Genomic DNA, 23897 nt, shown 5'->3' on the forward strand with positions numbered 1-23897 from the left:
CACATCTTTCCCATAATTCTTCCATGTTTCTTTCATATTTCTAACTTTCCCTCAACCTCCAGGGTGTTGTAATATTCTGATAATGTTACGGATAATAAAAGATCCCATATATGTTTTAATTTATGTTCTTTAACATGTTTAATATTATATGTTTTCATTAACGTTCTTGTTCTTCATTTTTGTACATGTTCTTCATTTATATTCATGTTCTTCATTTATGTTGTTGTTTAATATTCACTAGCTCTTTTAGATGATGTTAGAAGTTGTGTGGGTGTACGTGTGTGTGGGATAAAAGGAGGGCCTTGACCATTAGTTCGACCGATCGTTGTGTTGATTGGTTTCGCTTATGTCGGCTATCATAGTTACTAGACCTTAGAGATGCTATCAAAAAATCGTGAAGTTTATGCATGTGGGAAACTATGATAGCCGACCTAAGCGAAACCAATCAACACAATGATCGGTTGAAATAATGGTCAAGGCCCTCCTTTTATCCCACACACACGTACACCCACACAGCTTCTAGCATCATCTAAAAGGGCTAGTGAATATTAAACAACAACATAAATGAAGAACATGTACAGAAATGAAGAACAAGAACGTTAATGAAAACATATATATTAAACATGTTAAAGAACATAAATTAAAACATATATGAGATCTTTTACTATCCGTAATATTATCAGAATATTACAACACCCTGGAGGTTGAGGGAAAGTTAGAAATATGAAAGAAACATGGAAGAATTATGAGAAAGATGTATAGAGAAAATATGGAAGTGAAAAGTGAGAGAAATAAACAAAGTTTTACAAAGTGCCTCCTCCTCCCGATAAGGTAAAAGGCTTTATTTATAGATAAGAGATACAACCACTCATAAATGAGTCATTGACTACAAGACTAAACTTTTTGATTTTTTTTTTTTTTTTTTTTTAACATTAAGTAGCCTATAATCCTTGACAAACTAAGTCTAACATACCTTGACTTTTTACAAAGGATACGGGAGATATAACATTGAGATGGCCAATTGCCATTTAGTCCACACAACGCAACTTGAAAATGAATATAAGTTACAGAAATTGCGGAAGGTCAGTATAAATTTTAAGTTTAAATAGGTGATCTTGATAATATTCAGGTGAAATATTGACACTGAACATCAAAGACATGTCTGCAAAAATAATATCAATTATACAAAGTGATGATCTTGAAAATATAATTAGACCATTTAATATTCAGGTGATCTTCTCAAGTTGAATGAATGATTTAATGACATCTACCTATAATTGATATTAATAATTATACATATATAATTATTAATTTTATCTTAACACAAGTTTGTATATATATAAAATGTATACTTACTTTCTTTAAAATTTGTATAATTTAACAATTATTCTGTCTTAATCTAATTAGTTTATTTTGTTAGAATAAATTTGTTTACTATCTATTTTAAAAATATTAAATAAATATACCCACATAACATGCGAGCCCTATGTCTAATTATCGTAGAATACCATAAATATATTATACCGTTTGAGTTGGACTTGAAGAGTAAATTCAAACCAATCCAATGGTATCTTAAACCCAAACCAAATCGCTTGGTATGGTTTGTGGAGTTAAATACATTTAGGTCCTTAAGGTTTGGCCTAAGTAATAGTATGATTTAGTAGAATCTAATAGTATGTAAGGTAACATCTCTTTAAATTTTTTTTAAAGTCTAAAATACCTCTAATATTTTCATATGTAAATAAATGAAAAATTAAATGGCTACTAAGGGAGAATTCTAATTTAGAACAATTCCATTAGTTATAAGAAAATAAAAAATAACATATTAAGGGTATTTTAGACATTTCTTGAAATTTGGCAAAAAAAAATTATTTTACTAAGACCATACCTCGGGGACCAAAGTGGATTTAACGCGGGTTTTGGGGTTTCTATGTTTCTTCGCACACCCCTTCTTGAGAGTGAGAGGAAGGAATAGAAATTGACCTTATTTAGAAAGATTGAAATAACTAGAATCTCATACTCTAATCAAACCCTAAAGAGTTGAAACTTCTCATGTCAACCCCAAAACACCTAAGGGAAAAGTATCGTCAATTCGTCACACAGCATCTAACAAAGATATTTTTATAACTAGACCTAAATGTAAGCAGAAGTCTTCTCCTTTCCCTACTTCTCTCTCGCTCTCGCTTTCGCTCTGCTACTCAAAACCAGACAATGCTAAAACCCTCATTTTCGTCACCTTCAATCTCAGCACTCTCTCATTGCGCGCGCTTTTCTTCTCTCTTTCACTCCATGTAAGTCCTCTCTTCTTCTTCTTCTTCTTCTTCTTCTTCTTCTTCGATCTGACCTGCCAAGAAAGTTCGCTTGCTTGGGAACTTGTTGTTTTTCAGGGTTTTCTTTTTATTTCCTTTTTGTTTGGTTCATTGTTCTTGAACTGAGAGTTGAAACTACTGCAAACGAACAGTGAAGTTGTTGATCTTCGAATTAGGGTTTTTTTAGGGTTTTCTGGGGGTGGGTTTTGTTTGATCTACTGAAAGGGAAGATTATTTAATTTTTTGAGTTATTGGGAGTTTGAAGTGGGTTAGGATTAGTTTCTGCCTAGAAAACCGGTTTTTTGCTGTTTAGCGGGTGGTGTAACGGTTTTTCTTTGAGATTTAGGCGCCAATTCCTGTTATAGTTGCTGGATGTAATTTCATTAGTGGAAATTATTATGTTTAATGATTGTGAATTGAATATATTGTTATGTTATTCATGATATAATATGAATTCGCTAAGTGGTTGATTTATGGTTTATGTTGTTAATTTTAATTTTAGGTCGTGAATATTGAGCTTCTGAGTTAATTTATATAAGTGCATTGACAATCTACTCGGCGATTGACTTATTTTATAAGTGCATTTACAATCTACCAGGTAATTGACCGTACTGTATCCATAGTAGGTAGCTAATGGATAAATTTTCTATGCCTCTGTTTGAGTCTTTAGTCTCTTATCGTTATGCGCAGGTGAAATTCTTAGAGGCTAGGAGACTGGGTTATTAGACTAGGTTGTGCTTTAGTTCTATGTGTCTCAATAAGAGTACATTTACCTGGGTGCTAATATTAAGTATAATTTTTCTGCAGTATATTAACAAGGTCAATGATGGAGGGATTATCAAGTGCATTCAAAAGTGACTGATGCGATTACTTTTGCAATGGCATTCTATCCTTCCACAAGAAAATTTTTGGATATTAGCACAAATAAATGGATTGTTTCATTTTGTTAGAGTGGAGACATACCAAAAATTTTGAGATAGCACCATAATACCTGAGTCATAGTTCAAGACAACTGAATCCGAACCTACCGAGTAGCTTTGACTGACATTTTTGGTGCTCAACTGGTCAGGCCAAGTGAGCAGCTGGGAGACTTATCATAATTGCTAAAGCAATACTACGGGGTTTATTTCTTTTGCCCTTAGAGATAGTGGAAGTCTGTCTGCTGCCATGATGAAACGAGGAATGGGCCTGCAAGCGATAGCATATTTATGCTATTGAAAATGCAAAAATTGAATTGATTATTGTGCGTGACTTTTGGTTGATCATATGCTAGTTTTGTTACTTGTAGTTGCTTGTGAAGAGAGAGAGGATGTTAGACAAGCTTGAAAGAGCACGGCGCATGAAACCTTTATGATATATGAAAGTTCCTAGCAGGTTATGGAGTGGGGTGTAACGTTATCCAGTTTGTGCTGGATTGGATTTGGAAATTGGACATATAATCCTTGCTTGTGGTGACAATTATTTTGTATGATATTGGGGAAAGATAATTGAATGCCATCCCTAGTCATAGAAGTAGTGGTTTGCTTTTGAGTGGAAGACACTCTATTTACATGCCAAATAAGTTAGCTTTTTGAGCCTGGTATTTCAGAGGAAATTGATGTGAAATTAGGTCATTCACGGTTGGCTTGTACAGCTAAGAGATGCCTTTTGTCTGTAGCATTTGACTGGTGATTGGTAGTTTTTCCATTTTTTAATTGTTCTTATACTTCTAAGAGATGCTTTTTACCGTAATTTGCAGGATGACTTATGGTGTAGCTTCTTGCTTAATAACATGATTGCTATTTATGCGAAATCTCATCTATTACCAGTCTAGTTCAAGTTTTCTAATCCAAGTTGGATTTAGGGGATAGCTTCATAGAGTTGCCCCTTCAATTCTTATTTTTTGTGGTATCTTTCATCTATTATTAAAAAAAAAAAAAAAAAAAAAAAAATTATTTATCCATTTTATGATCCTTCATTATATTTGTATCCTGAAATGAAACTGAAGAAAAAAGTGAGTTTTTTTTTTTTTTTTAATTCAAATGTAGGGACTTTTGAGGAGGTGCTTAATATTGTAGTCATCAGATGTAACTTCTTGTTGCAGAGGAGAGTTGTTTCTACGTGTTCTATATATTTGCTCTTTCCTGTATGTCTAGTACTAGTCCTTGAAATTCTAATTTATTTTGTTGGCCTTGTCCATTGACTCTAGAAGTGTTGGGATGACCGGTTGAAATGGAATAAGAAAAAATATTATGTAGTGTCTCTGACTTGAAAATTGTTCTGGGATTAAATGTTTGCTCAACACTTTGCACTATTTGAACAGTTGCAGATTTGAGAAACAAAGGAATTAAAATGATGAAGATGGATGTTATATTATTTACCTCTGTTAAGACATTGTTTTTTTACTTCCTCCAGATTATACTGCTTTTGATCAAAGTGAAGCTGGACATACTTCTGTAACGTGATGAGTGGGAGTAGCAGAAAACGCAATTCTAAATGGGATATGAAAGAAGAGTCCCAACATTCACATGAAAATGTACGAGACAATGCTTGGCCTCGGAAAGCAGGTATATCTTTTCATGACAAAGAATCACGGTCTGGATGGTTTTCCCCCAAGGGTGGTGGCTATAATAGTGGCCACAAGTGGTCCTCTAGGGAAGATGACATGCTGAAATCAAGGCGTGATTCACGATTTCCATCTAGGGAACCTTTGCCTGGAAGCAGAGGTTCACTGAAGGAGGATTGCATCGATGACTATCGGGAAAGTTTCAGAGCCACAACTGCATGGGATGGAGAAGGGAGTTACAGCATGAAAATGTCTCCTGGCCTTGATGACTGGAGACAACAAATTCGTCGCCACTCCCCAAGAAGTGATTGGAATGGACCTCACAGGTCTGATTATCTACTTAATGGAACATTATTGACCAAATTAATCTCCTTTTGTAAATATCTTATTCTTATCTTGATTTTCTATTGTGCTTTTAAAACGGCTTCATTGGATACATGCTACAATTTATCTGTTATATACTACTGTCCTTGATGATATTAATAACTCTGAACACAAACAATTGCTTCCCTAATACTTCTCTTTTGAAATTATTGTGGTGTGTTTTCGCTTAATTTTATTTATCTGTTTTAAAGTCTTAATTTGTTCATGATTTTTTTCTTGTTAGTTCCATTTTTATACTTGATTTGTTGATTTGTTTGTTTTATTTCAGGAGTTTTCCTATGAATAATGTGGTATATGAAGTTTAGTATTGGAACAGTGTATGTTTTTCCCTCCATGAGATGTTTCAGAATTAATTGGTTTCTTACATCTGCCTTTCTTTGATGTTTATGTGCAGAAGTAGAAGCCGCAGCCAGAGCCGGAGCCGGAGCCGAAGTTGGAATCGGAGTAGAAGCCCAGTCCGTGGATTTAGGCAAGAATCAGACATCTATGTCAGAAACAGGGAAAGATCAGGAGTATCAGCTCAATTATGTAAAGATTTTGCTGCTGGGAGATGTAGGAGAGGAAATAATTGTCCGTTTTCTCATCATAGTAGTGAAAGTTATGAGGAGAGTAGGGAAAGTAGACATAGGAAAGCTGGAGCTCCTAAGTATTCCATTCCTCATGAATCCAGGGAGTATCCAATGAGGAGTGGAAGAAACAGGGATGCATCTTTGGAGCGGGGAGGTGACCATGATTCCCGTAAGAATGGTGATATACCCTGCAAATTCTTTGCTGCGGGAAATTGTCGCAATGGGAAATATTGCAGATTTTCTCATAGTGTTCAGGCAAGTCCTAATAGAAGGTCACGGGATAACAACTTGGTGCGGCGAAGCCACAATTTAGATGACAAAGATAAATTATGGAATGGTCCAACGTGGAGTGACACCAACACATTCACTGATACTGTAAAGTTGAGTGATGAAAAACTTGAAAGGATGGGTGACAGAAGGGCAAGGGATGATAGGTGGTCACGGAGCCATAATTCAGATGACATGGAGAAAGTATGGGAGGGTCCAAAATGGGGTGGTAAAGACAAACCAACAGATACTGCAAAATTGATTGAGGATCGCAATGAAAGAATGGGATCCCTTGAACCAAGGTTCTCTGCTTGGTCTGCAGAAGGTAGATGGCCTCACAGCTTGGATGAGAATGCGGCACGTGCTGACCAAACAGCAGTTAGTCATGGAGCGGTTGAGAGCAACAATATGGAAGCCCTACAATGTAAAATGAAAAATTCTAGTGTTGGCATGGTAGTTTCTGAATCAGGAGGTACTGAAAATTGGCTTGGTGATATGGAGATGTCTCCTGAGTGGAATTATAGAGTGCAACCTTCCAACCGTGCTTTAAAAGAAGAGCATGGTCATATTACTCAGAGTTCACAATCTCTAGCTCTTGGTGATACCTCTGTACTCAGTCGTGAACAGGAAATAAGTCGTGAAGCTTCAGTTCAGTTGCATGATGCATCTTCATCTATGCAACCGATGATAATTGAAAAGCCTTACTTCAAGCACGACTATAATCAGAGAGAAGGTGGTGGTGTTGCATTGCCTGGCAGTGATAAGAATGCTTTTGGAAGAACTGCTACTTCACACATTGATCTAAATTTTTCTGCCAGCCTCTTGCCAACGCCAAGCTTTGATCAGAATGGCCAGATTCCAAGTACTCTACCCTTAAGCTTAAATTCCTTTGGACAAAGCCAAGGTGCAATCACTTCTGAACCTTCTGGAGGACATATGAAAATTCCTCAAACTCACACACTGTTTCCGGAGGAAAAATCAATCAACAAATCGGATACTGTGGATACAAGTGCATCACAATTTAGTTCTGGAATTAAGCCAACTCAAGACGTGGTCGGCAGTGAACAGCTCACTCAGCTTTCGGCCTCTCTTGTTCAGTTTCTTGGAAATCAGCAACAGCTTCCACAAATTTATGCTGCACTTAATACTGCTAATTTGGTCCAAATGTCTCCATCTGCAAATGCTGAAGGTTCTATTGAACCAGATTCTGCTGTGATCTGTCAGCCGAATGAAGCCATTAAATCCCATATGCAGTATGACCCTTTATGCGATAGCATTGACTCCAAGAAGCACAATGCTGTTAACCTCCCACCATTTTCAGTAAAGCCTGTTGGACAGAAAATCACTGTGGATGTAAAGCCAGAGATTCCGAAGGGTGGTTCAGAAGAACCTTCTAAGAAGAGCCAAATATCAGAAAAGCTGGAACTAGATGCAGATTGCAAGGTTAGTAGCAACAGTGGGGGAGTGGAGGCTGAAGAAACCAAGAAAGCACAAGTAGAGAATCAGATACTAGAGAACGATGGTGTCGAGAAAACAGATGGTGATGACAAGGACGATGATGAAGGTAAGAAAAGGAAGGATGCCAAGGAAAGCAAGGAAGCTAAAGGGATTCGCACATTTAAATTTGCACTTGTGGAGTTTGTTAAGGAGATCCTGAAACCCACATGGAAAGAAGGTCAAGTTACCAAAGATGCTTACAAAAACATAGTGAAGAAAGTAGTCGATAAAGTTACTGGTACTATGCAGGAGGCTGCTAATATTCCTCAAACACAAGAAAAAATTAACCAATATTTGGCATTTTCGAAACCAAAGCTTAGCAAACTTGTTCAGGTGAGTTCAAGCACATAACCTTCCACTCTTTTCTTTCTGTCAATTTACCTTACTGTTACATAATTTATAACCATGGCAGGCTTACGTGGAAAAATTTCAGAAGGGCTAAATAAATGGAGCAGGAATTGTCATGAATGCCATGTTTATGATTCTTCCAGTGTTGAGCAAGCTGCCAGTGGTTTTTCGAGGCAATTATATGCTTCGGCAGCTTCTAAACAAGTTATTTCTTTTCCCTTTTATGTATGTTAGATGTTGGAAACGAGTTTGCCTAGTTGTCAACTCATAAATGTAGATATATGGAAGTTCTTTTTCTTTTTCGTCTTTTGATTTAGTTTAATAGTCGGCGTTTGCACATTCTCATAATGATTTCATATGGTGCTAGTAGAACTGGTTGACATAAGGTTATTCTACTGACTTTTAACATTCTTCTTATGTACAATATTCTCTTTGCCTTGAAATAATCCATCGGTCTTTCAGTATTTGATTTTTGATCACTGTTATAGCTGTTTTACTGCAAAAAAGTTGAGCCTGATTATTGGGTTAGGAAAATAAAGCAGGATTCGGAGAGGATTAATGAAGAAATTTTGCATTCTCTTGAAGTGTTTGATTTAAATAGGCCAAGTAAATGCTCGACGAGGAATACTGGGAAAATTTTGGGGTTGGGGATGGGGGAATGATGCTCTGGAATCAGGCGAGGAGAACTTGAATCTCAAAAACATCTTGTTTGGGGCGAGTGATACATTCCCTTTGTGGGGATTACCCATCCTCTTTTCGGTGGCTAGGGGTGAGTAACACATTCCCTTTGTGGGGATTACCCATCGGCCGACGGGGGTAAGTTTTACTTTGGCCCTAGAAATTGGCAGTCCTATACTAAATGATACGAGTTTATCTCGTTATTTGTACGTCTATCTTATAATTTCTCCATGATTTTATATTATTTAGAAAATCAACTAAGGGTATTTTAGACATTTCTTGAAATTTGGCAAAAAAAAATATTTTACTAGACCATACCTCGGGGACCAAAGTGGATTAACGCGGGTTTTGGGGTTTCTATGTTTCTTCGCACACCCTTGAGAGTGAGAGGAAGGAATAGAAATTGACCTTATTTAGAAAGATTGAAATAACTAGAATCTCATACTCTAACAAACCCTAAAGAGAGTTGAAACTTCTTCAACCCAAAACACCAAGGAAAAGTATCGCACCAACAGAATCTAACAAGATATTTTTATAAAGACCTAATGAAGCAGAGTCTTCTCCTTCCTACTTCTCTTCGCTTCGTGCTCGCTCTGCTACTCAAACCAGACAATGCTAAAACCCTCATTTTCGTCACCTTCAATCTCAGCTCTCTCATTGCGCGCGCTTTTCTTCTCTCTTTCACTCCATGTAGTCCTTTTCTTCTTCTTCTTCTTCTCTTCTTCTTCTTCGATCTGACCTGCCAAGAAAGTTCGCTGCTTGGGAACTTGTTGTTTGGGTTTTTCTTTTTTCCTTTTGTTTGTATTTCTGAATGAGAGTTGAAACTACGCAAACGAACAGTGAAGTGTTGATCTTCAATAGGGTTTTTTTAGGGTTTTCTGGGGTGGGTTTGTTGATCTACTGAAAGGGAAGTTATTAATTTTGAGTATTGGGAGTTTGAAGTGGGTTAGGATAGTTTCTGCTAGAAAACCGGTTTTTGCTGTTTAGCGGGTGGTGTAACGGTTTTTCTTTGAGTTTAGGCGCCAATTCCTGTTATGTTGCTGGATGTAATTTCATTAGTGGAAATTATTGTTTAATGTGTGAAGATATATTTTTGTATTATGATTATATGAATTCGCAAGTGTGATTATGGTTATGTTGTAATTTAATTTAGGTCGGAATATTGAGCTTCTGAGTTAATTATATAAGTGCATTGACAATCTACTCGGCGATTGACTTATTTTATAGTGCATTTCAATTACCAGGAATTGACGTACTGTATCCATAGTAGGTAGCTAATGGATAAATTTTCTATGCCTCTGTTTGAGTCTTTAGTCTTTATCGTTATGCGCCAGGTGAATCTTTGAGGAGGGAGACTGGGTTATTAGACTAGGTTGTGCTTTAGTTCTATTGTGTCTCCATAAGAGTACATTTACCTGGGTGCTAATATTAGTATAATTTTTCTGCAGTATATTAACAAGGTCAATGATGGAGGGTTATCAAGGCATTCAAAAGTGACTGATGCGATTACTTTGCAATGGCATCTCCTCCACAAGAAAATTTTTGGATATTAGCACAAATAAATGGATTGTTTCATTTTGTTAGAGTGGAGACATACCAAAAATTTTGAGATAGCACCATAATACCTGAGTCATAGTTCAAGACAACTAATCCAACACTAGAGAGCTTTGACTGACATTTTTGGTGCTCAACTGGTCAGGCCATGAGCAGCTGGGAGGCTATCATAATTGCTAAAGCAATAACGGGTTTATTTCTGTTGCCCTTAGAGATAGTGGAAGTCTGTCTCTGCCATGATGAAACGGGAATGGGCCTGCAAGCATAGCATATTTATGCTATTGAAAATGCAAAAATTGAATTATTTGTGCGTGACTTTGGTTGATCATATGCTAGTTTTGTTACTTTATTGCTGTGAAGAGGGAGGATGTTTAGAAAGCTTGAAAGAGCACGGCGCATGAAACCTTTAAATATGAAAGTTCCTAGCAGGTATGGAGTGGGGGTGTACGTTATCCAGTTTGTGCTGGAGGATTGGAAATTGACATAAATCCTTGCTTGTGGTGACAATATTTGATGATATTGGGGAAGATAATTGAATGCCATCCTAGTCATAGAAGTAGTGGTTGCTTTTGAGTGGAGACACTACTATACATTCAATAAGTTAGCTTTTTGAGCCTGGTTCAGAGGAAATTGATGTGAAATTAGTCATTCACGGTTGGCTGTACAGCTAAGAGATGCCTTTTGTCTGTAGCATTTGACTGGTGATTGGTAGTTTTTCATTTTTTAATGTTCTTATACTTCTAAGGGATGCTTTTTACCGTAATTTGCAGGATGACTATGGTGTAGTTCTTGCTTAATAACATGATTGATTTATGCGATCTATCTATTACCAGTCTAGTTCAAGTTTTCTAATCCAAGTTGGATTTAGGGGATAGCTTCAAGAGTGCCCTTCAATCTTATTTTTGTGGTATCTTTCATCTATTATTAAAAAAAAAAAAAAAAAAAAAAAATTTTTATCCATTTTATGATCCTTATTGTATCCTGAAACTAAAGAAAAAAGTGATGTTTTTTTTTTTTTTTTTAAATCAAGTAGGCTATATAAGTTTTTTTTTTTTTTTTTTTTTCTTTCAAGTGTAGACTTTGAGGGGGTGTTAATATTGTAGTCATCAGATGTAACTTCGTTGCAGAGGAGAGTTTTTTTACTGTTCTATTATTTGCTCTTCTGTAGTCTAGTACTAGTCCTGAAATTCTAATTATTTTTGTGGCCTTGTCCATTGACTCTAGAAGTGTTGGGTGACCCGTTGAATGGATAAGAAAATATTATGTAGTGTCTCTGACTTGAAAATTGTTTGGGATTAAATGTTTGCTCAACACTGCACTAGAACAGTTGCAGATTTGAGAACACAAGGATTAAGATGAAGATGGATGTTATTATTTACCTTGTTAAGACATGTTTTTTACTTCCTCCAGATATACTGGTTTTGTCAAAGTGAAGCTGGACATACTTCTGTAACGTGATGAGTGGGAGTAGCAGAAAACGCATCTAAATGGGATGAAAAAGAAGTCCCAACATTCACATGAAAATGATCGAGACAATGCTTGGCCTCGGAAAGCAGGTATATCTTTCATGACAAAGAATCACGGTCGGATGGTTTTCCCAAGGGTGGTGGATATATAGGCCACAAGTGGTCCTCTAGGGAAGAGACATGCTGAAATCAAGGCGTGATTCACGATTTCCATCTAGGGAACCTTTGCCTGGAAGCAGAGGTTCACTGAAGGAGGAGATCGATGACTATCGGAAAGTTTCAGAGCCACAACTGCATGGGATGGAGAAGGGGATTACGCATGAAAATGTCTCCTGGCCTTGATGACTGGAGACAACATCGTCGCACTCCCCAAGAAGTGATTGGAATGGACCTCACAGGTCTGATTATCTACTTAATGGAACATATTGACCAATTAATTCCTTTTGTAAATTCTTATTTTATCTTGATTTCTATTGTGCTTTATAAACGGCTTCATTATTACATGCTCAATTATCTGTTATATAATACTCCTTGATGATATTAATAACTCTGAACACAAACAATTGCTTCCCTAAACTTCTCTTTTGAAATTATTGTGGTGTGTTTCCTGTTTTATTTATCTGTTTAAAGTCTTAATTTGTCTGATGTTTTTTTCTTGTTAGTTCCATTTTTATACTTGATTTGTGATTTGTTTGTTTATTTCAGGATTTTCCTATGAATAATGGGGTATATGAAGTTTAGTATTGGAACAGTGTATGTTTTTCCTCCCTGAGATGTTTCAGAATTATTGGTTTCTTACATCTGCCTTTCTTTGATGTTATGTGCAGAAGAGAGAAGCCGCAGCCAGAGCCGGAGCCGGAGCCGAAGGGGAATCGGAGTAGAAGCCCAGTCCGTGGATTGGCAAGAATCAGACATTATGTCAGAAACAGGGAAGATCAGGAGTATCAGCCAATTATGTAAAGATTTTGCTGCTGGGAGTGTAGGAGAGGAAATAATTGTCGTTTTCTCATCATAGTAGTGAAAGTATGAGGAGAGTAGGGAAAGTAGACATAGGAAAGTGGAGCTCCATATTTCCATTCCTCATGAATCAGGGAGTATCCAATGAGAGTGGAAGAAAAAAGGGATGCATCTTTGGAGCGGGGAGGTGACCATGATTCCCGTAAGAAGGTGATATACCCTGCAAATTCTTTGCTGCGGGAAATTGTCGCAATGGGAAAATTGAGATTTTTCATGTGTTCAGGCAAGTCCTAATAGAAGGTCACGGGATACAACTTGGTGCGGCGAAGCCACATTTAGATGACAAAGTAAATTATGGATGGTCCACGTGGAGTGACACCAACACATTACTGATACTGTAAAGTTGAGTGATGAAAAACTTGAAAGGATGGGTGACAGAAGGGCAAGGGATGATAGGTGGTCACGGAGCCATAATTCAGATGAACAGGAGAAAGTATGGGAGGGTCCAAAATGGGGTGGTAAAGACAAACCAACAGATACTGCAAAATTGATTGAGGATCGCCAAATACAAGACTAAACTTTTTGACTTTTTTTTTTTTTTTTTTTTACATTAAGTAGCCTACAATCCTTAACAAAACATAAGTCTACAATACTTGACTTTTTACAAAGGATACGGGAGATATAACATTGAGATGGCCAATTGCCATTTAGTCCACACAACGCAACTTGAAAATGAATATAAGTTACAGAAATTGCGGAAGGTCAGTATAAATTTTAAGTTTAAATAGGTGATCTTGATAATATTCAGGTGAAATATTGACACTGAACATCAAAGACATGTCTGCAAAAATAATATCAATTATACAAAGTGATGATCTTGAAAATATAATTAGACCATTTAATATTCAGGTGATCTTCTCAAGTTGAATGAATGATTTAATGACATCTACCTATAATTGATATTAATAATTATACATATAAAATTATTAATTTTATCTTAACACAAGTTTGTATATATATAAAATGTATACTTACTTTCTTTAAAATTTGTATAATTTAACAATTATTCTGTCTTAATCTAATTAGTTTATTTTGTTAGAATAAATTTGTTTACTATCTATTTTAAAAATATTAAATAAATATACCCACATAACATGCGAGCCCTATGTCTAATTATCGTAGAATACCATAAATATATTATACCGTTTGAGTTGGACTTGAAGAGTAAATTCAAACCAATCCAATGGTATCTTAAACCCAAACCAAATCGCTTGGTATGGTTTGTGGAGTTAAATACATTTAGGTCCTTAAGGTTTGGCCTAAGTAATAGTATGATTTAGTAGAATCTAATAGTATGTAAGGTAACATCTCTTTAAATTTTTTTTAAAGTCTAAAATACCTCTAATATTTTCATATGTAAATAAATGAAAAATTAAATGGCTACTAAGGGAGAATTCTAATTTAGAACAATTCCATTAGTTATAAGAAAATAANTTTTTTTTTTTTTTTAAATTAAAAAGATTAATTAAAAAAAGTTTACTTATTAAAATTATTATTAGAGTGCAATTAAATTATATTGTTATAGAGAAGATGATACAACGACTTTAATTTTAATCATACTCATTAGAGTACTTGGAAAATTTTGATCTTAATATATATTATTTTTTATTTAGATTTACAAAAATATAAAATGTTCATAAAAATATGAATTTGTATTATTATTATTAACTTACAACTTCCAATGGACTTATTAATTTTTTTTTTTTTCCAAATTCTAATAATTCATCATCCATTATGTCATCTTCAATCTTTTGGCAACCAACTCACTACTATGATTATTTATGAAAATAGATATAAAATAAGTATGTATAAAATTTAGACCTAACTTAATTTGTTTAAAAGCAAATTTCTTTTTTCAATGCTCGATAGATAATTTTATAAGCCTATGGTTTTTTTTTTTCCTACAACTAACCAATATGTTAACTAATCAATTATGATAAATTAGATCGGAATCTATAATTTTTTCTTCTGTAGTACCTCAATGTGACATGAGTGCGAAAAGGGTTCAAGAATCCAGTTTATTTTAGAATTAAAGAATATATAATTTTAACAAGGTAAAAGAATCAAATATTCAATTCAATTTAGAATCTGAAATATGTAGAATATTCTTATTCTGTTTTGCATACTATATAATAGATAATAATAGAATAGATTCATAAAATTAGATTAAAAAAAAAAAAAAAAAGCATTTCAAATGAAATTTGAATGTGAATTAGAAAAATGAAAAAATATAATTTGTTTGTGGTTTGAAAATGACTTTTAAAAGCTTGTACATAACTTGGAGATTCAAATATAATTTTATATATAAGAAAAATAGTCATTTATTAATAAATAGATTTGTATTTGTATTAAATTCATATTAAATTTTAATTGTTTTAGAAGTTGGTTTGCATTGACAAATTCAGCATGTACCTTAAATGTCTATGAGGACCACCGCGTGCTTTATCTATTTTAATACTACATAATCAATTAAATAAATAAACAGAGATTTATAGGCAAACTGTCTTAACCCACATGGGTTTCGTAAATTGGACTCCAGCCCCAATTCCATTAAAACTAACTGGAAGTCACGTCACTTTCATTTTAAAGAAAGGGCACTTAAGACTTTTCATTCCTCAAAGGAGACCGTAGCTTTTTCCTTCTTCTTCTTTCTTTTCTCTCCCCGCTCTTCTTCCTCCCTTCTCACCACCGCCAACGCCTCAATTAGCTGCCCCAAGGCCAAATCTAGCCTCTAGTAGCTGCGTAGAGACTGGATCTAGCCTCTGTTGGTGATGATATGGCCGAATCCGACCTCTCTCAATGCCGAGAGGCTGGATTTGGCTCACCGGTGCCGTGAGCTAGATTTGGCCTCTACGTCACCGAAAAGGGCCAGATCGGGCCCTTACTGATACCGAGGGGCTATTATATGGCCTCTATCGGAGACGACTGAAGGCCTCCAAGATTCTACGCGACTACCGTGAGAATCCAGGCCTTAAATAGCAACCACGAGGCCCTCAAGGCTTCTAGAGACTGCGACGAGGCCGGTGGGAGGTGCTGATGGCGGCGACAACAATGGTTACACGATGGGCTTGGGTTTTGCGATGAATGTTTTTTGAGTGATAGGGGGCTGGGTGTTTGGTTGAGAAAGGGCAAAATGGCCATTTCGCGGATTAACTAGCTTTCACTGGAGCATTTGGGACTGCGTCTAAAAACTTAGCCCAAAAACCCAGTTCTAGGAGGCTTGGTCTCGTTTTCAATTAACTAGTTTTCATTGGAGCATTTGGGACTGCGTCTAAAAACCTAGCCCAAAAATCCAGTTCTAGGAGGCCTGGTCCCAAAACAGGACCAGGCCTAAGGAGGAGGGCCCGAGCCCTCCATTGGGCCCTCCTCCAAGGCCCGGGCCTAGGACTAGTCCCAGGCTTGGGCCCAAATTTTTTTATATTTTTTCAATTTAGTCATTTGTACAATTACATAAAACCTCCTATAAATTTTAAAATAAACATAAATTACAAGAATTAAAATAAAATTTTACAAAATTTATAAAATAAAAAAAAAAAAATGTTTACTAATTGTTGGCTGCTGCCAACGGTTATAATTGGCGGCCAATGGTCACATGCCAGCCAATGGTTATAATTTCTGTGGAACCATTATTGGCTCTGAGAAGTAGACTTCGACGATGCGACGATACGTGGAGAAGAAGCACCCCCAAATAATGCAGTTGCCAGATACATCTTCAAGCGGATCAGGTAGACAAATTCATACTCAATTTAATTTTAATCCATAACTTCAACTCTTTTAACATGACAATACAATACACATGTTGCACGAGAGGAAATAGCAAAATTCATAGTTGCTACGAACTCTCCCATTTGTTTATCTGAAAATCCTTATTTTATTGACATGATTAAAACTGTATTTTGTCCAGCATATACCCATGTTAGTAGAAATACAAGTGGAAGAGATATACTAAAACTTTATAACAAAATAAATAATAAATTTCAAAACGAATTTCAAAATTTTAGGAATATATTTATTACACTTACCTCAAACATATGGACTTGTATATCAAAAACCGATTCTTTAACTATCACAGTACATTTCTTATATCATAATTGGGGTTTACAACAAAAATTGATGGGTTTTAAACAATTATATGGAAAACATAGTGCTGAAACTATTTATTTTACAATTCTTGAAGTTTTGCAAGAATATTTATTAACTGATAGAGTTGTAGCGCTAACGCTTGATAATGCAGCTGCTAACACAGCGGCAATCTCTTTATTTGAAAAGAGATTGGATCTGCGTGGTGAAGGCAAATTTTTTCACTAGAGATGTGCTTGCCACATCATCAATTTGATAGTTAAAGCAGGTTTAGATGCTATACATTTGAAGATGGAGAGGGTGCGCGCGGCTATCGGATTTATCGTCGATGGTAGCAATAAAAGATGGCAAGAGTACGTCAAATATTGTAAGCAAAAGGACCCACTGGTTTGACCTTTGAAGTTATGTACAGACATACCTATCCGTTGGAACTCCACCTACTTGATGTTGGAAAAAGTTTTGCCAACCGCGAAACAAATTACAAATTTCGTCAACCGGAAGCACTATCCAGAGAAAGTTGTCAGCTATGATGATTAGGCAGTTTGTTAACTTTTTTATTCATTTCTTCAAATTTTTTATGATGCTACTAATACATTAAGTGGTATTTATTATCCAACTACTAATTTAGTGTTAGATATTTTACTTCAAATTGCTAAAACTTTTGCTCAATATAGATATAATAATATTTTAAGGGAAATTGTTTTAAAGATGGAAGAAAAATATAAGAGATATTGGTTAGATATTTCATTCTTATATGGATTATGCCTTGTTCTAGATCCTAGATTTAAATTAGACATAGTTAACTGTATAATTACTGAGATAGACTAGCATTTAGGACATGATTATACATCTTATTTGACTAACTTTAAACAAAAATTGGATAGCCTTTTTTCTTTATATGAGAATAGGTACAATGGAAGTGGAAGTAGAAGGAACGTTCAGGAGAGAGGATCAGGACCTTAATGCAACCCTCCGTCAAGGATCGAGCCAGTGGACGTATGTGAAACGTGGCGGAAGTAGCAGCTCCAGCTCATACATACATGGACCAAATGAGCTGAATCGTTACCTACAAGTAGACCTGTCCTTTATGATGATGAAGGAGCAACATGATATGGATATTCTTTAGTGGTGGAACCAACATGAAAGTCGATTCCTCATTATAGCCCAAATGACACGTGACATTTTATCTATGTCGGTTTCTACAATTGCATCCGAGTTAACATTTTCAACGAGTGGTTGGATTATTGAAGATAGCAGATGTTCTTTAACCGATGAGATGATTGAAGTGATAACATGTTTACGGGATTGGACTCATGTAGAAAGAAGAATACAACAGCACCTTGAAGATCTCGAACTACTTGAACTCTTTAGGAATACAGATTTGAATGATGTAAATATTGTTAACGACGAAAATGAATAATTTAATAAAAAAAAATTATTTAATTGTTTATTTGTAAAACATGAATGTGTGAAACGTGAATTTATGTTAAAAATTAAAATTAACTATTAATTAATTTATTAATTTATTAATTTATTATTTTTTAAAATTAATTAAATTTTTAGAAACTTACTAATCTACCCCTAAAAAATACTAAAAACCCCTTATAAAATTTCATTTCGTCCCTAAAATATAAAAGAAGATCAGGGGGAAAATAAATTATCCAGGCCTATAGGACCGGTCCTGGGCCCATAAGACTAGTCCTAGGGATCGGTCCGGGTCCTAATATTACTCATGGGCCTGGGACCTATCCCAGGCCCATGGGACCAGTCCCAAACGGGCCCAGGCTTGGGCTTGCTTGGGACTGGTCCTTGACCAGCTCTAGTTTTCACTAACATACATGGACTAAATGGGGGTTAGGGTCTATTTTCAAAACTAGTGGGGATTTATTGAAATAGCTAAAACCCATGGGGTTAAGAAATTTCCCATAATTTATATTTATAGTATTATTCATCTACAAGTTGTCGTTTAAAGCAATGTTTTGAAAACCAAATCGAGCCTTGACCCAGTCAAGGGCCCAGTTCATGGTTTGACTAGTCCGATTGGTTAAACCGATGATCCGAAAAGTTTGAAATCTTACAAAAACACTCTTAAAAAATATGTTTCAGTCTCTACATGTTTGAAATCTAGCAATACAACCTTGTGATCTATTTGGGTTTTGACTTTTTCAACCAAATTTTGACTGATTCTGACGGCCAAAATTCAAATCTAACACCAACACCTGAACCACCGTCCTCTGCTCTACAAAACCCCTTTAACCCCGGAACTTGGTAGCCCCTCGTTTACCAGTCGTGACCGCGAAAACCATTGCGATTGGGCAAATTCTGATTGATTCTGGCATCAAAAATTCAATCCAACACCATCACCTGAACCATTGGCCTCCACTCTACAAACTCATTTAACCCCAGCACTTGGTAGCCCCCTATTTGCCGGTTGTGACTCACTTATTAGGTTGATTTTTTTAGTCGAATTTCAGATGGTTTCGGCATCCAAAATTCAATTCGATACCTCCCTTTGAACCACTAGCCTCCACTCCACAAAACCCCTCTAACCCTGACACGTGGTAGCCCCTCGTTCGCCAATGGTAAGATTAGGGATTTGGGTAAACAGTAAAATTAGAAAATCGGACCAGAGAGGGTGCCGATCGACGGTCAAACCGGTCTGGATTTAAAGTATTTAAACAAAATTATAAAGTATCTAGAGAAAGAGAGGATATTATAGTAAATTTTTTAATTTAAAAATTTGACAGTAATTAATATGTAATCATCAAAACTTAAAATGGTAAGGTTATAGTGAGAATCATCCCTTCATAATTTGTACTTTATAAATTCCTCATTGGTAACATTAAAATTTCTTTAACAAATTCCTCTGATCTCTCATTTTCCTTCACTTTCTCTCTATCCAAACAATTTATGGTTATTGCATTTATTATAATTTTTTAGACTTCAGTTAGATTGTGCTACTAGAAAACTAGCACAAGGTTATGGTGATGGGATTGATTGATTTAATTATGAGTCTCACTCAACAATTTCCTTTTTCACTATAATCAACAAGCATTTAAGATACGTAGTTTCACCATTGTGGTTATATATAGTCTTCTCTAATTAACTGCTTCAATTTTCATGGACTTTCTATGAAATAATTGCACAATTTAGGATTGTAAATTGGAGCCAATTATAACTCACAAAGGTTTGACATTGGTTCACACTTTGAAATTAGGTGCTAAATGGTAATTATGCATTCCCGAAACTAGGGGTGTCGAGAAAACTTTGAATTCACAAAAAATTCAACCTGGTTTAAGTGGGTTAGGGTTGATCTTAATTGTATTTGTATTAATAAAATTAATTCATTTGTCAATCTTGTAGTGTTCATATTGATGGTTCTCTAATACAAACTCATTTAGTGACAAAATTAAACCTATACCCACCCATCGGTAGTCTAGCTATAAAAGCGAACTAAGTGGGCTGCAAATGGGTAGAACCCACAATCTCAAGTTCGATTATCCATTTGACGCAAAAATAATACATTTGTTAATGATTTACCTGGAGGGTCATGGCAGTGGGTTGCTGTGGGATGGTTCTCCCTAAAGATTAGTCAAGATGCGCGTAATCTAACCCAATCTCTTGTGTAGATGTTTTGATCTTTTAAAATTTTGAATCTTAATTCTACCTAATAAGAATTCATTCATTCATTCATTCATATATAAATTGACTTTTGTACGCAAGATTTTATATACAAAATTAATGTTATATGCTAGTGTTAACTCATATTTAATCGGTTCATGTAATGATAAATTCATATTCTAAATTAGGTTATTAATTTTGAACCCATTTGAATTTCAGTTTATTCCTTTCATTGAAAAAAAAAAAAAAAAAAAATTGATGATTTTCACTCTTGTCCACTTCCCAATGCTCAAAAGAAACAATCTTTACTCACACAAATTTATAACTTCTTTGAAATTAAATGATGAAATAATATCTATGTTCCATATTTGAACCAAACAATAACCTTCGCCACTTTTTTCTTTCTTTTTCCCAAATTGGGTACTTGCAAAAATTCAATAAGTCATTGTAGCATGTCCTGATTTTGAGGAGCCATGGTTGGCTAGCTTGAATTTCATAACCCTACCAAGCTATACTCTTTTTGTTAATTTTTTTCTCTTTTGTATGGTCATGAAATTATGAAATTGAATTGATGGATATGTCAGAATTTTCTTCTCGTAATTTTCAAAAAAAAAATTTACCTGATTTATCCACTATATTCATAAAGTAAAAGTGTCTATATAGGTGTAACATTTCTTGTAACACCATTTTGTAATGCTTGGACCATCTTCAAATTAATTATATGCTTTTTGTGTAGTATTACTCTTGTTTTTATCATTTGAGAGTTGGGGTCCTTCATAATTCAAATTTAGAGGGGTTTACCTACTCTACGTTACAGCTTATCTCTCATGTGAGTCTTGTTTAGATGATTTATATATTTGAGTAGGGGTGATTGGTGAGCATGGGTAAAGGATAAACCCGAAACTAATAGATATCTGGACCTCTAGTTTCGGGTAGGAACAGGAATCGGTCTTTACAGGGTAAGTTCTGGTTATGAAAAATTGGAACTGGGAATTCTCAAGTCCGATTCCAATTCCTACAGTGCTAGGAATCGGTTGGTTCCGATTCCATTTTCGATTTCTAGCAATTTCGACTAGTACCTGGAGGCTAGAATCGCTTACCCCTATATTTGAGCATCATTCATGGAATGATTGTAAATTAACCTTTGATTATATGTAGCTAAAGAGATCAACAAATTATATATAGATTACTTTCAAAAGTCTTTTAACTATTGAATGATGCATGTTAATTAGGAAATTAATTAATGAATTTATTGAAGAGAGTGATCTTGGATTTCAGCACAAAGTAGTGAATTTAAGAATTTTGATACTGTAAAATAGTGTACCTTTTCTTTGTTATTGCCAGACTGTTTCAAATTTAACTTTTGGGCATGAGAACTTGAGAAGTCCAATCTTGTCTCCCTAGCTGTGATATACAAATTAAATGTTACATAATTATATCCACGTGCATATCATTCAATGCCTACTTTACCACATTATTAATTAATATTGAAGAATAATATTTCAATTTCATCTTCAAAAATGTATATCATCTTATAATTAAAGCTAAGTAAATAAAGGATTAAATTAAGTTAAATAAACAAGTAAAAGGGTTTTTTTTTTACTTTTTTTTTAATAATAGTGTGGCCTTTTTAAAAATAAATTCAATAAAAATTACGTATAGAAACATAAGTTCATCCAATTTTATTTTCATAAATCCAAGACCTCTCTTCCTTCCATTTTGATTCAATGGTGGTACTCATAATCTAACTATGAATAATTGCATACATATATCTTTAGAATATGATTATCATGTCCTATCAACAAATTCTAGTATTATTTATGCATATGTTCATAATTTTTTTTATGCATATATATATATACAACAACAAAAATGTGATTAAGGATGATTTTAAAGTACTATTCTTAATAAAAAAAATACAATTTTTATTAAAGTTTCTTAAAAAATTATAAGACATTAAAAAACCGTATTCTTTTAATCTTTTACTTAATGTGAATAATTGATATAATTTTTAATATAAAAATATTACGTATACGTATATAAATCCTATAAAATGTTAACATAAATGATAGTTTTGAAAAACAAAAAAAGCTCTTTTATAATATAAAATAAAAACCCCTTCTTTTCTTAAGAAAATGTCATATAGAAGAAAATTGATTTTCCAAGATGAAGTGTTTTGCAACCGACGTTGTAAAACTTGGTTGCAATATGCATGAAAACTAAGTGACTGAATCCAAAAGAAAACTTCCTCATTTTAAACGTCTTCTTTATGTAATTTTGTTGCAATATATTTAATTTAATTTTATATAAACAAATAAAGAGAAGCATTTAATTTATACAAATTAAACAGAAGCATATAAAATATATGGCTTTTTATATTGCATCATAATAAGTATTCTGAGCACACCTACCCAAATGAAACCCTAGAATGATTGCCCTTCTCTGCATGCGCAAATTTTCTAATTATTACAACTCTGTTCACAATCAAGTGTCTCACTTCCAAACAAAAACTCATGACCTCACAAACTTGCACAACCCGTCTGATCTCAATCAGGAGGACGGTGATGAAGTAAGTTTTTATTTAGTCAAATCTCTTCTGCCTTCTGATTGGTGAGAACTTGGTTCATGATTGATCACTGAGATTGAACAGCCTCAGAAGTACTGTAGAAACAGTATACTATGAGGTGGTTTTTGCTTTCGGGATCAAGCCAAAAACATTATTTACTATGCTCCAACCAAGTACGGTTAGTTCTTAATCATTGTGTATGCTTTTAAAATGCAGGTTTTCATTCACCAGTGTCCTGAAATTTTATGTTAAATATGAGCTCGATCATCACCCATACTCATAATTAAACTTTAGGAAGCTGCAATAATAATAATAATAATAATAATAATAATAATCTAATTAAGTTAAGTTAATTAGTTCTTGTTGAGTATGGGGTCAAGAAATGATTAGAGTGGCCAGGCTAATCAATGATTAATGAGTAATTACAAGCTTAATGTGATGATTGTATGGTAACAATATCTGAAAAATGTTGATGATCTCCATTAAAGTCCAACAATCTTCTGAAACAAACAGGAAAAAGAGAGCTTTAGAAAAACTGGAAGTAGTAGTGTGTATTAAAAGCAATGAAGAATCCCTAGAATTTCAGCGCTTCAATTGATGATCTCCATTCAATACAAGAACAAGAACAAGAACCCTAGCTATGAGTAATAAATGTTAACCTAGAGAAAGTTAAGATAGAAAAAAAAAAAAAAATCTCAACCGTTGATTCTTCTTTCATGAAGGTGGGTCCACCCTCAATCTCTTGTCAATTCTTTTTGTTCTTCATATATAATATATATCCATCCCTTCTTCATAAAACTAAATTCTCCCAAATCATTCCTTCTTCTCTCTTTCTCTCTTTGATTCTTAATTTTTTAACTCTTTCTTTTTTTTTTTTAAGTGTCATCAAGCTGTTTCTCCTTCTTCAAGAACGTTATTACATTTCTTTGAGTTCTTGAAGTTTAATTCTTTACAAGTTGTAGCAAACTGGTTTTCAAGAGCTGACCGTTTTGTGCA

The 23897-nt window shown here is 34.6% G+C and overlaps 1 protein-coding gene across 1 annotated transcript; it reads left to right on the forward strand.

Annotated features, from left to right (window-relative positions):
- Positions 1-2136: 2136 nt before the first annotated feature.
- Positions 2137-8316, forward strand: LOC116126174 (zinc finger CCCH domain-containing protein 55-like). The gene is made up of 4 exons (XM_031411875.1): positions 2137-2291; positions 4704-5180; positions 5633-7904; positions 7984-8316. The coding sequence occupies exons 2-4, from the start codon at positions 4753-4755 to the stop codon at positions 8011-8013; spliced, it is 2730 nt and encodes a 909-aa protein (XP_031267735.1). The 5' UTR covers positions 2137-2291; positions 4704-4752; the 3' UTR covers positions 8014-8316.
- Positions 8317-23897: the final 15581 nt, after the last annotated feature.

This window comes from Pistacia vera, unplaced genomic scaffold, assembly GCF_008641045.1.
Source record: "Pistacia vera cultivar Batoury unplaced genomic scaffold, PisVer_v2 Contig177, whole genome shotgun sequence".
Classification (NCBI taxonomy): Eukaryota; Viridiplantae; Streptophyta; class Magnoliopsida; order Sapindales; family Anacardiaceae; genus Pistacia; species Pistacia vera.

Bases quoted from the DNA above. Each gene is read 5' to 3' on its own strand.
- LOC116126174 (XM_031411875.1), top strand. From the start codon at position 4,753: ATGAGTGGGAGTAGCAGAAAACGCAATTCTAAATGGGATATGAAAGAA. The intron at 5,181-5,632 runs GTCTGATTATCT...GTTTATGTGCAG, and splicing joins GATTGGAATGGACCTCACAG to AAGTAGAAGCCGCAGCCAGA. The intron at 7,905-7,983 runs GTGAGTTCAAGC...TAACCATGGCAG, and splicing joins AGCTTAGCAAACTTGTTCAG to GCTTACGTGGAAAAATTTCA.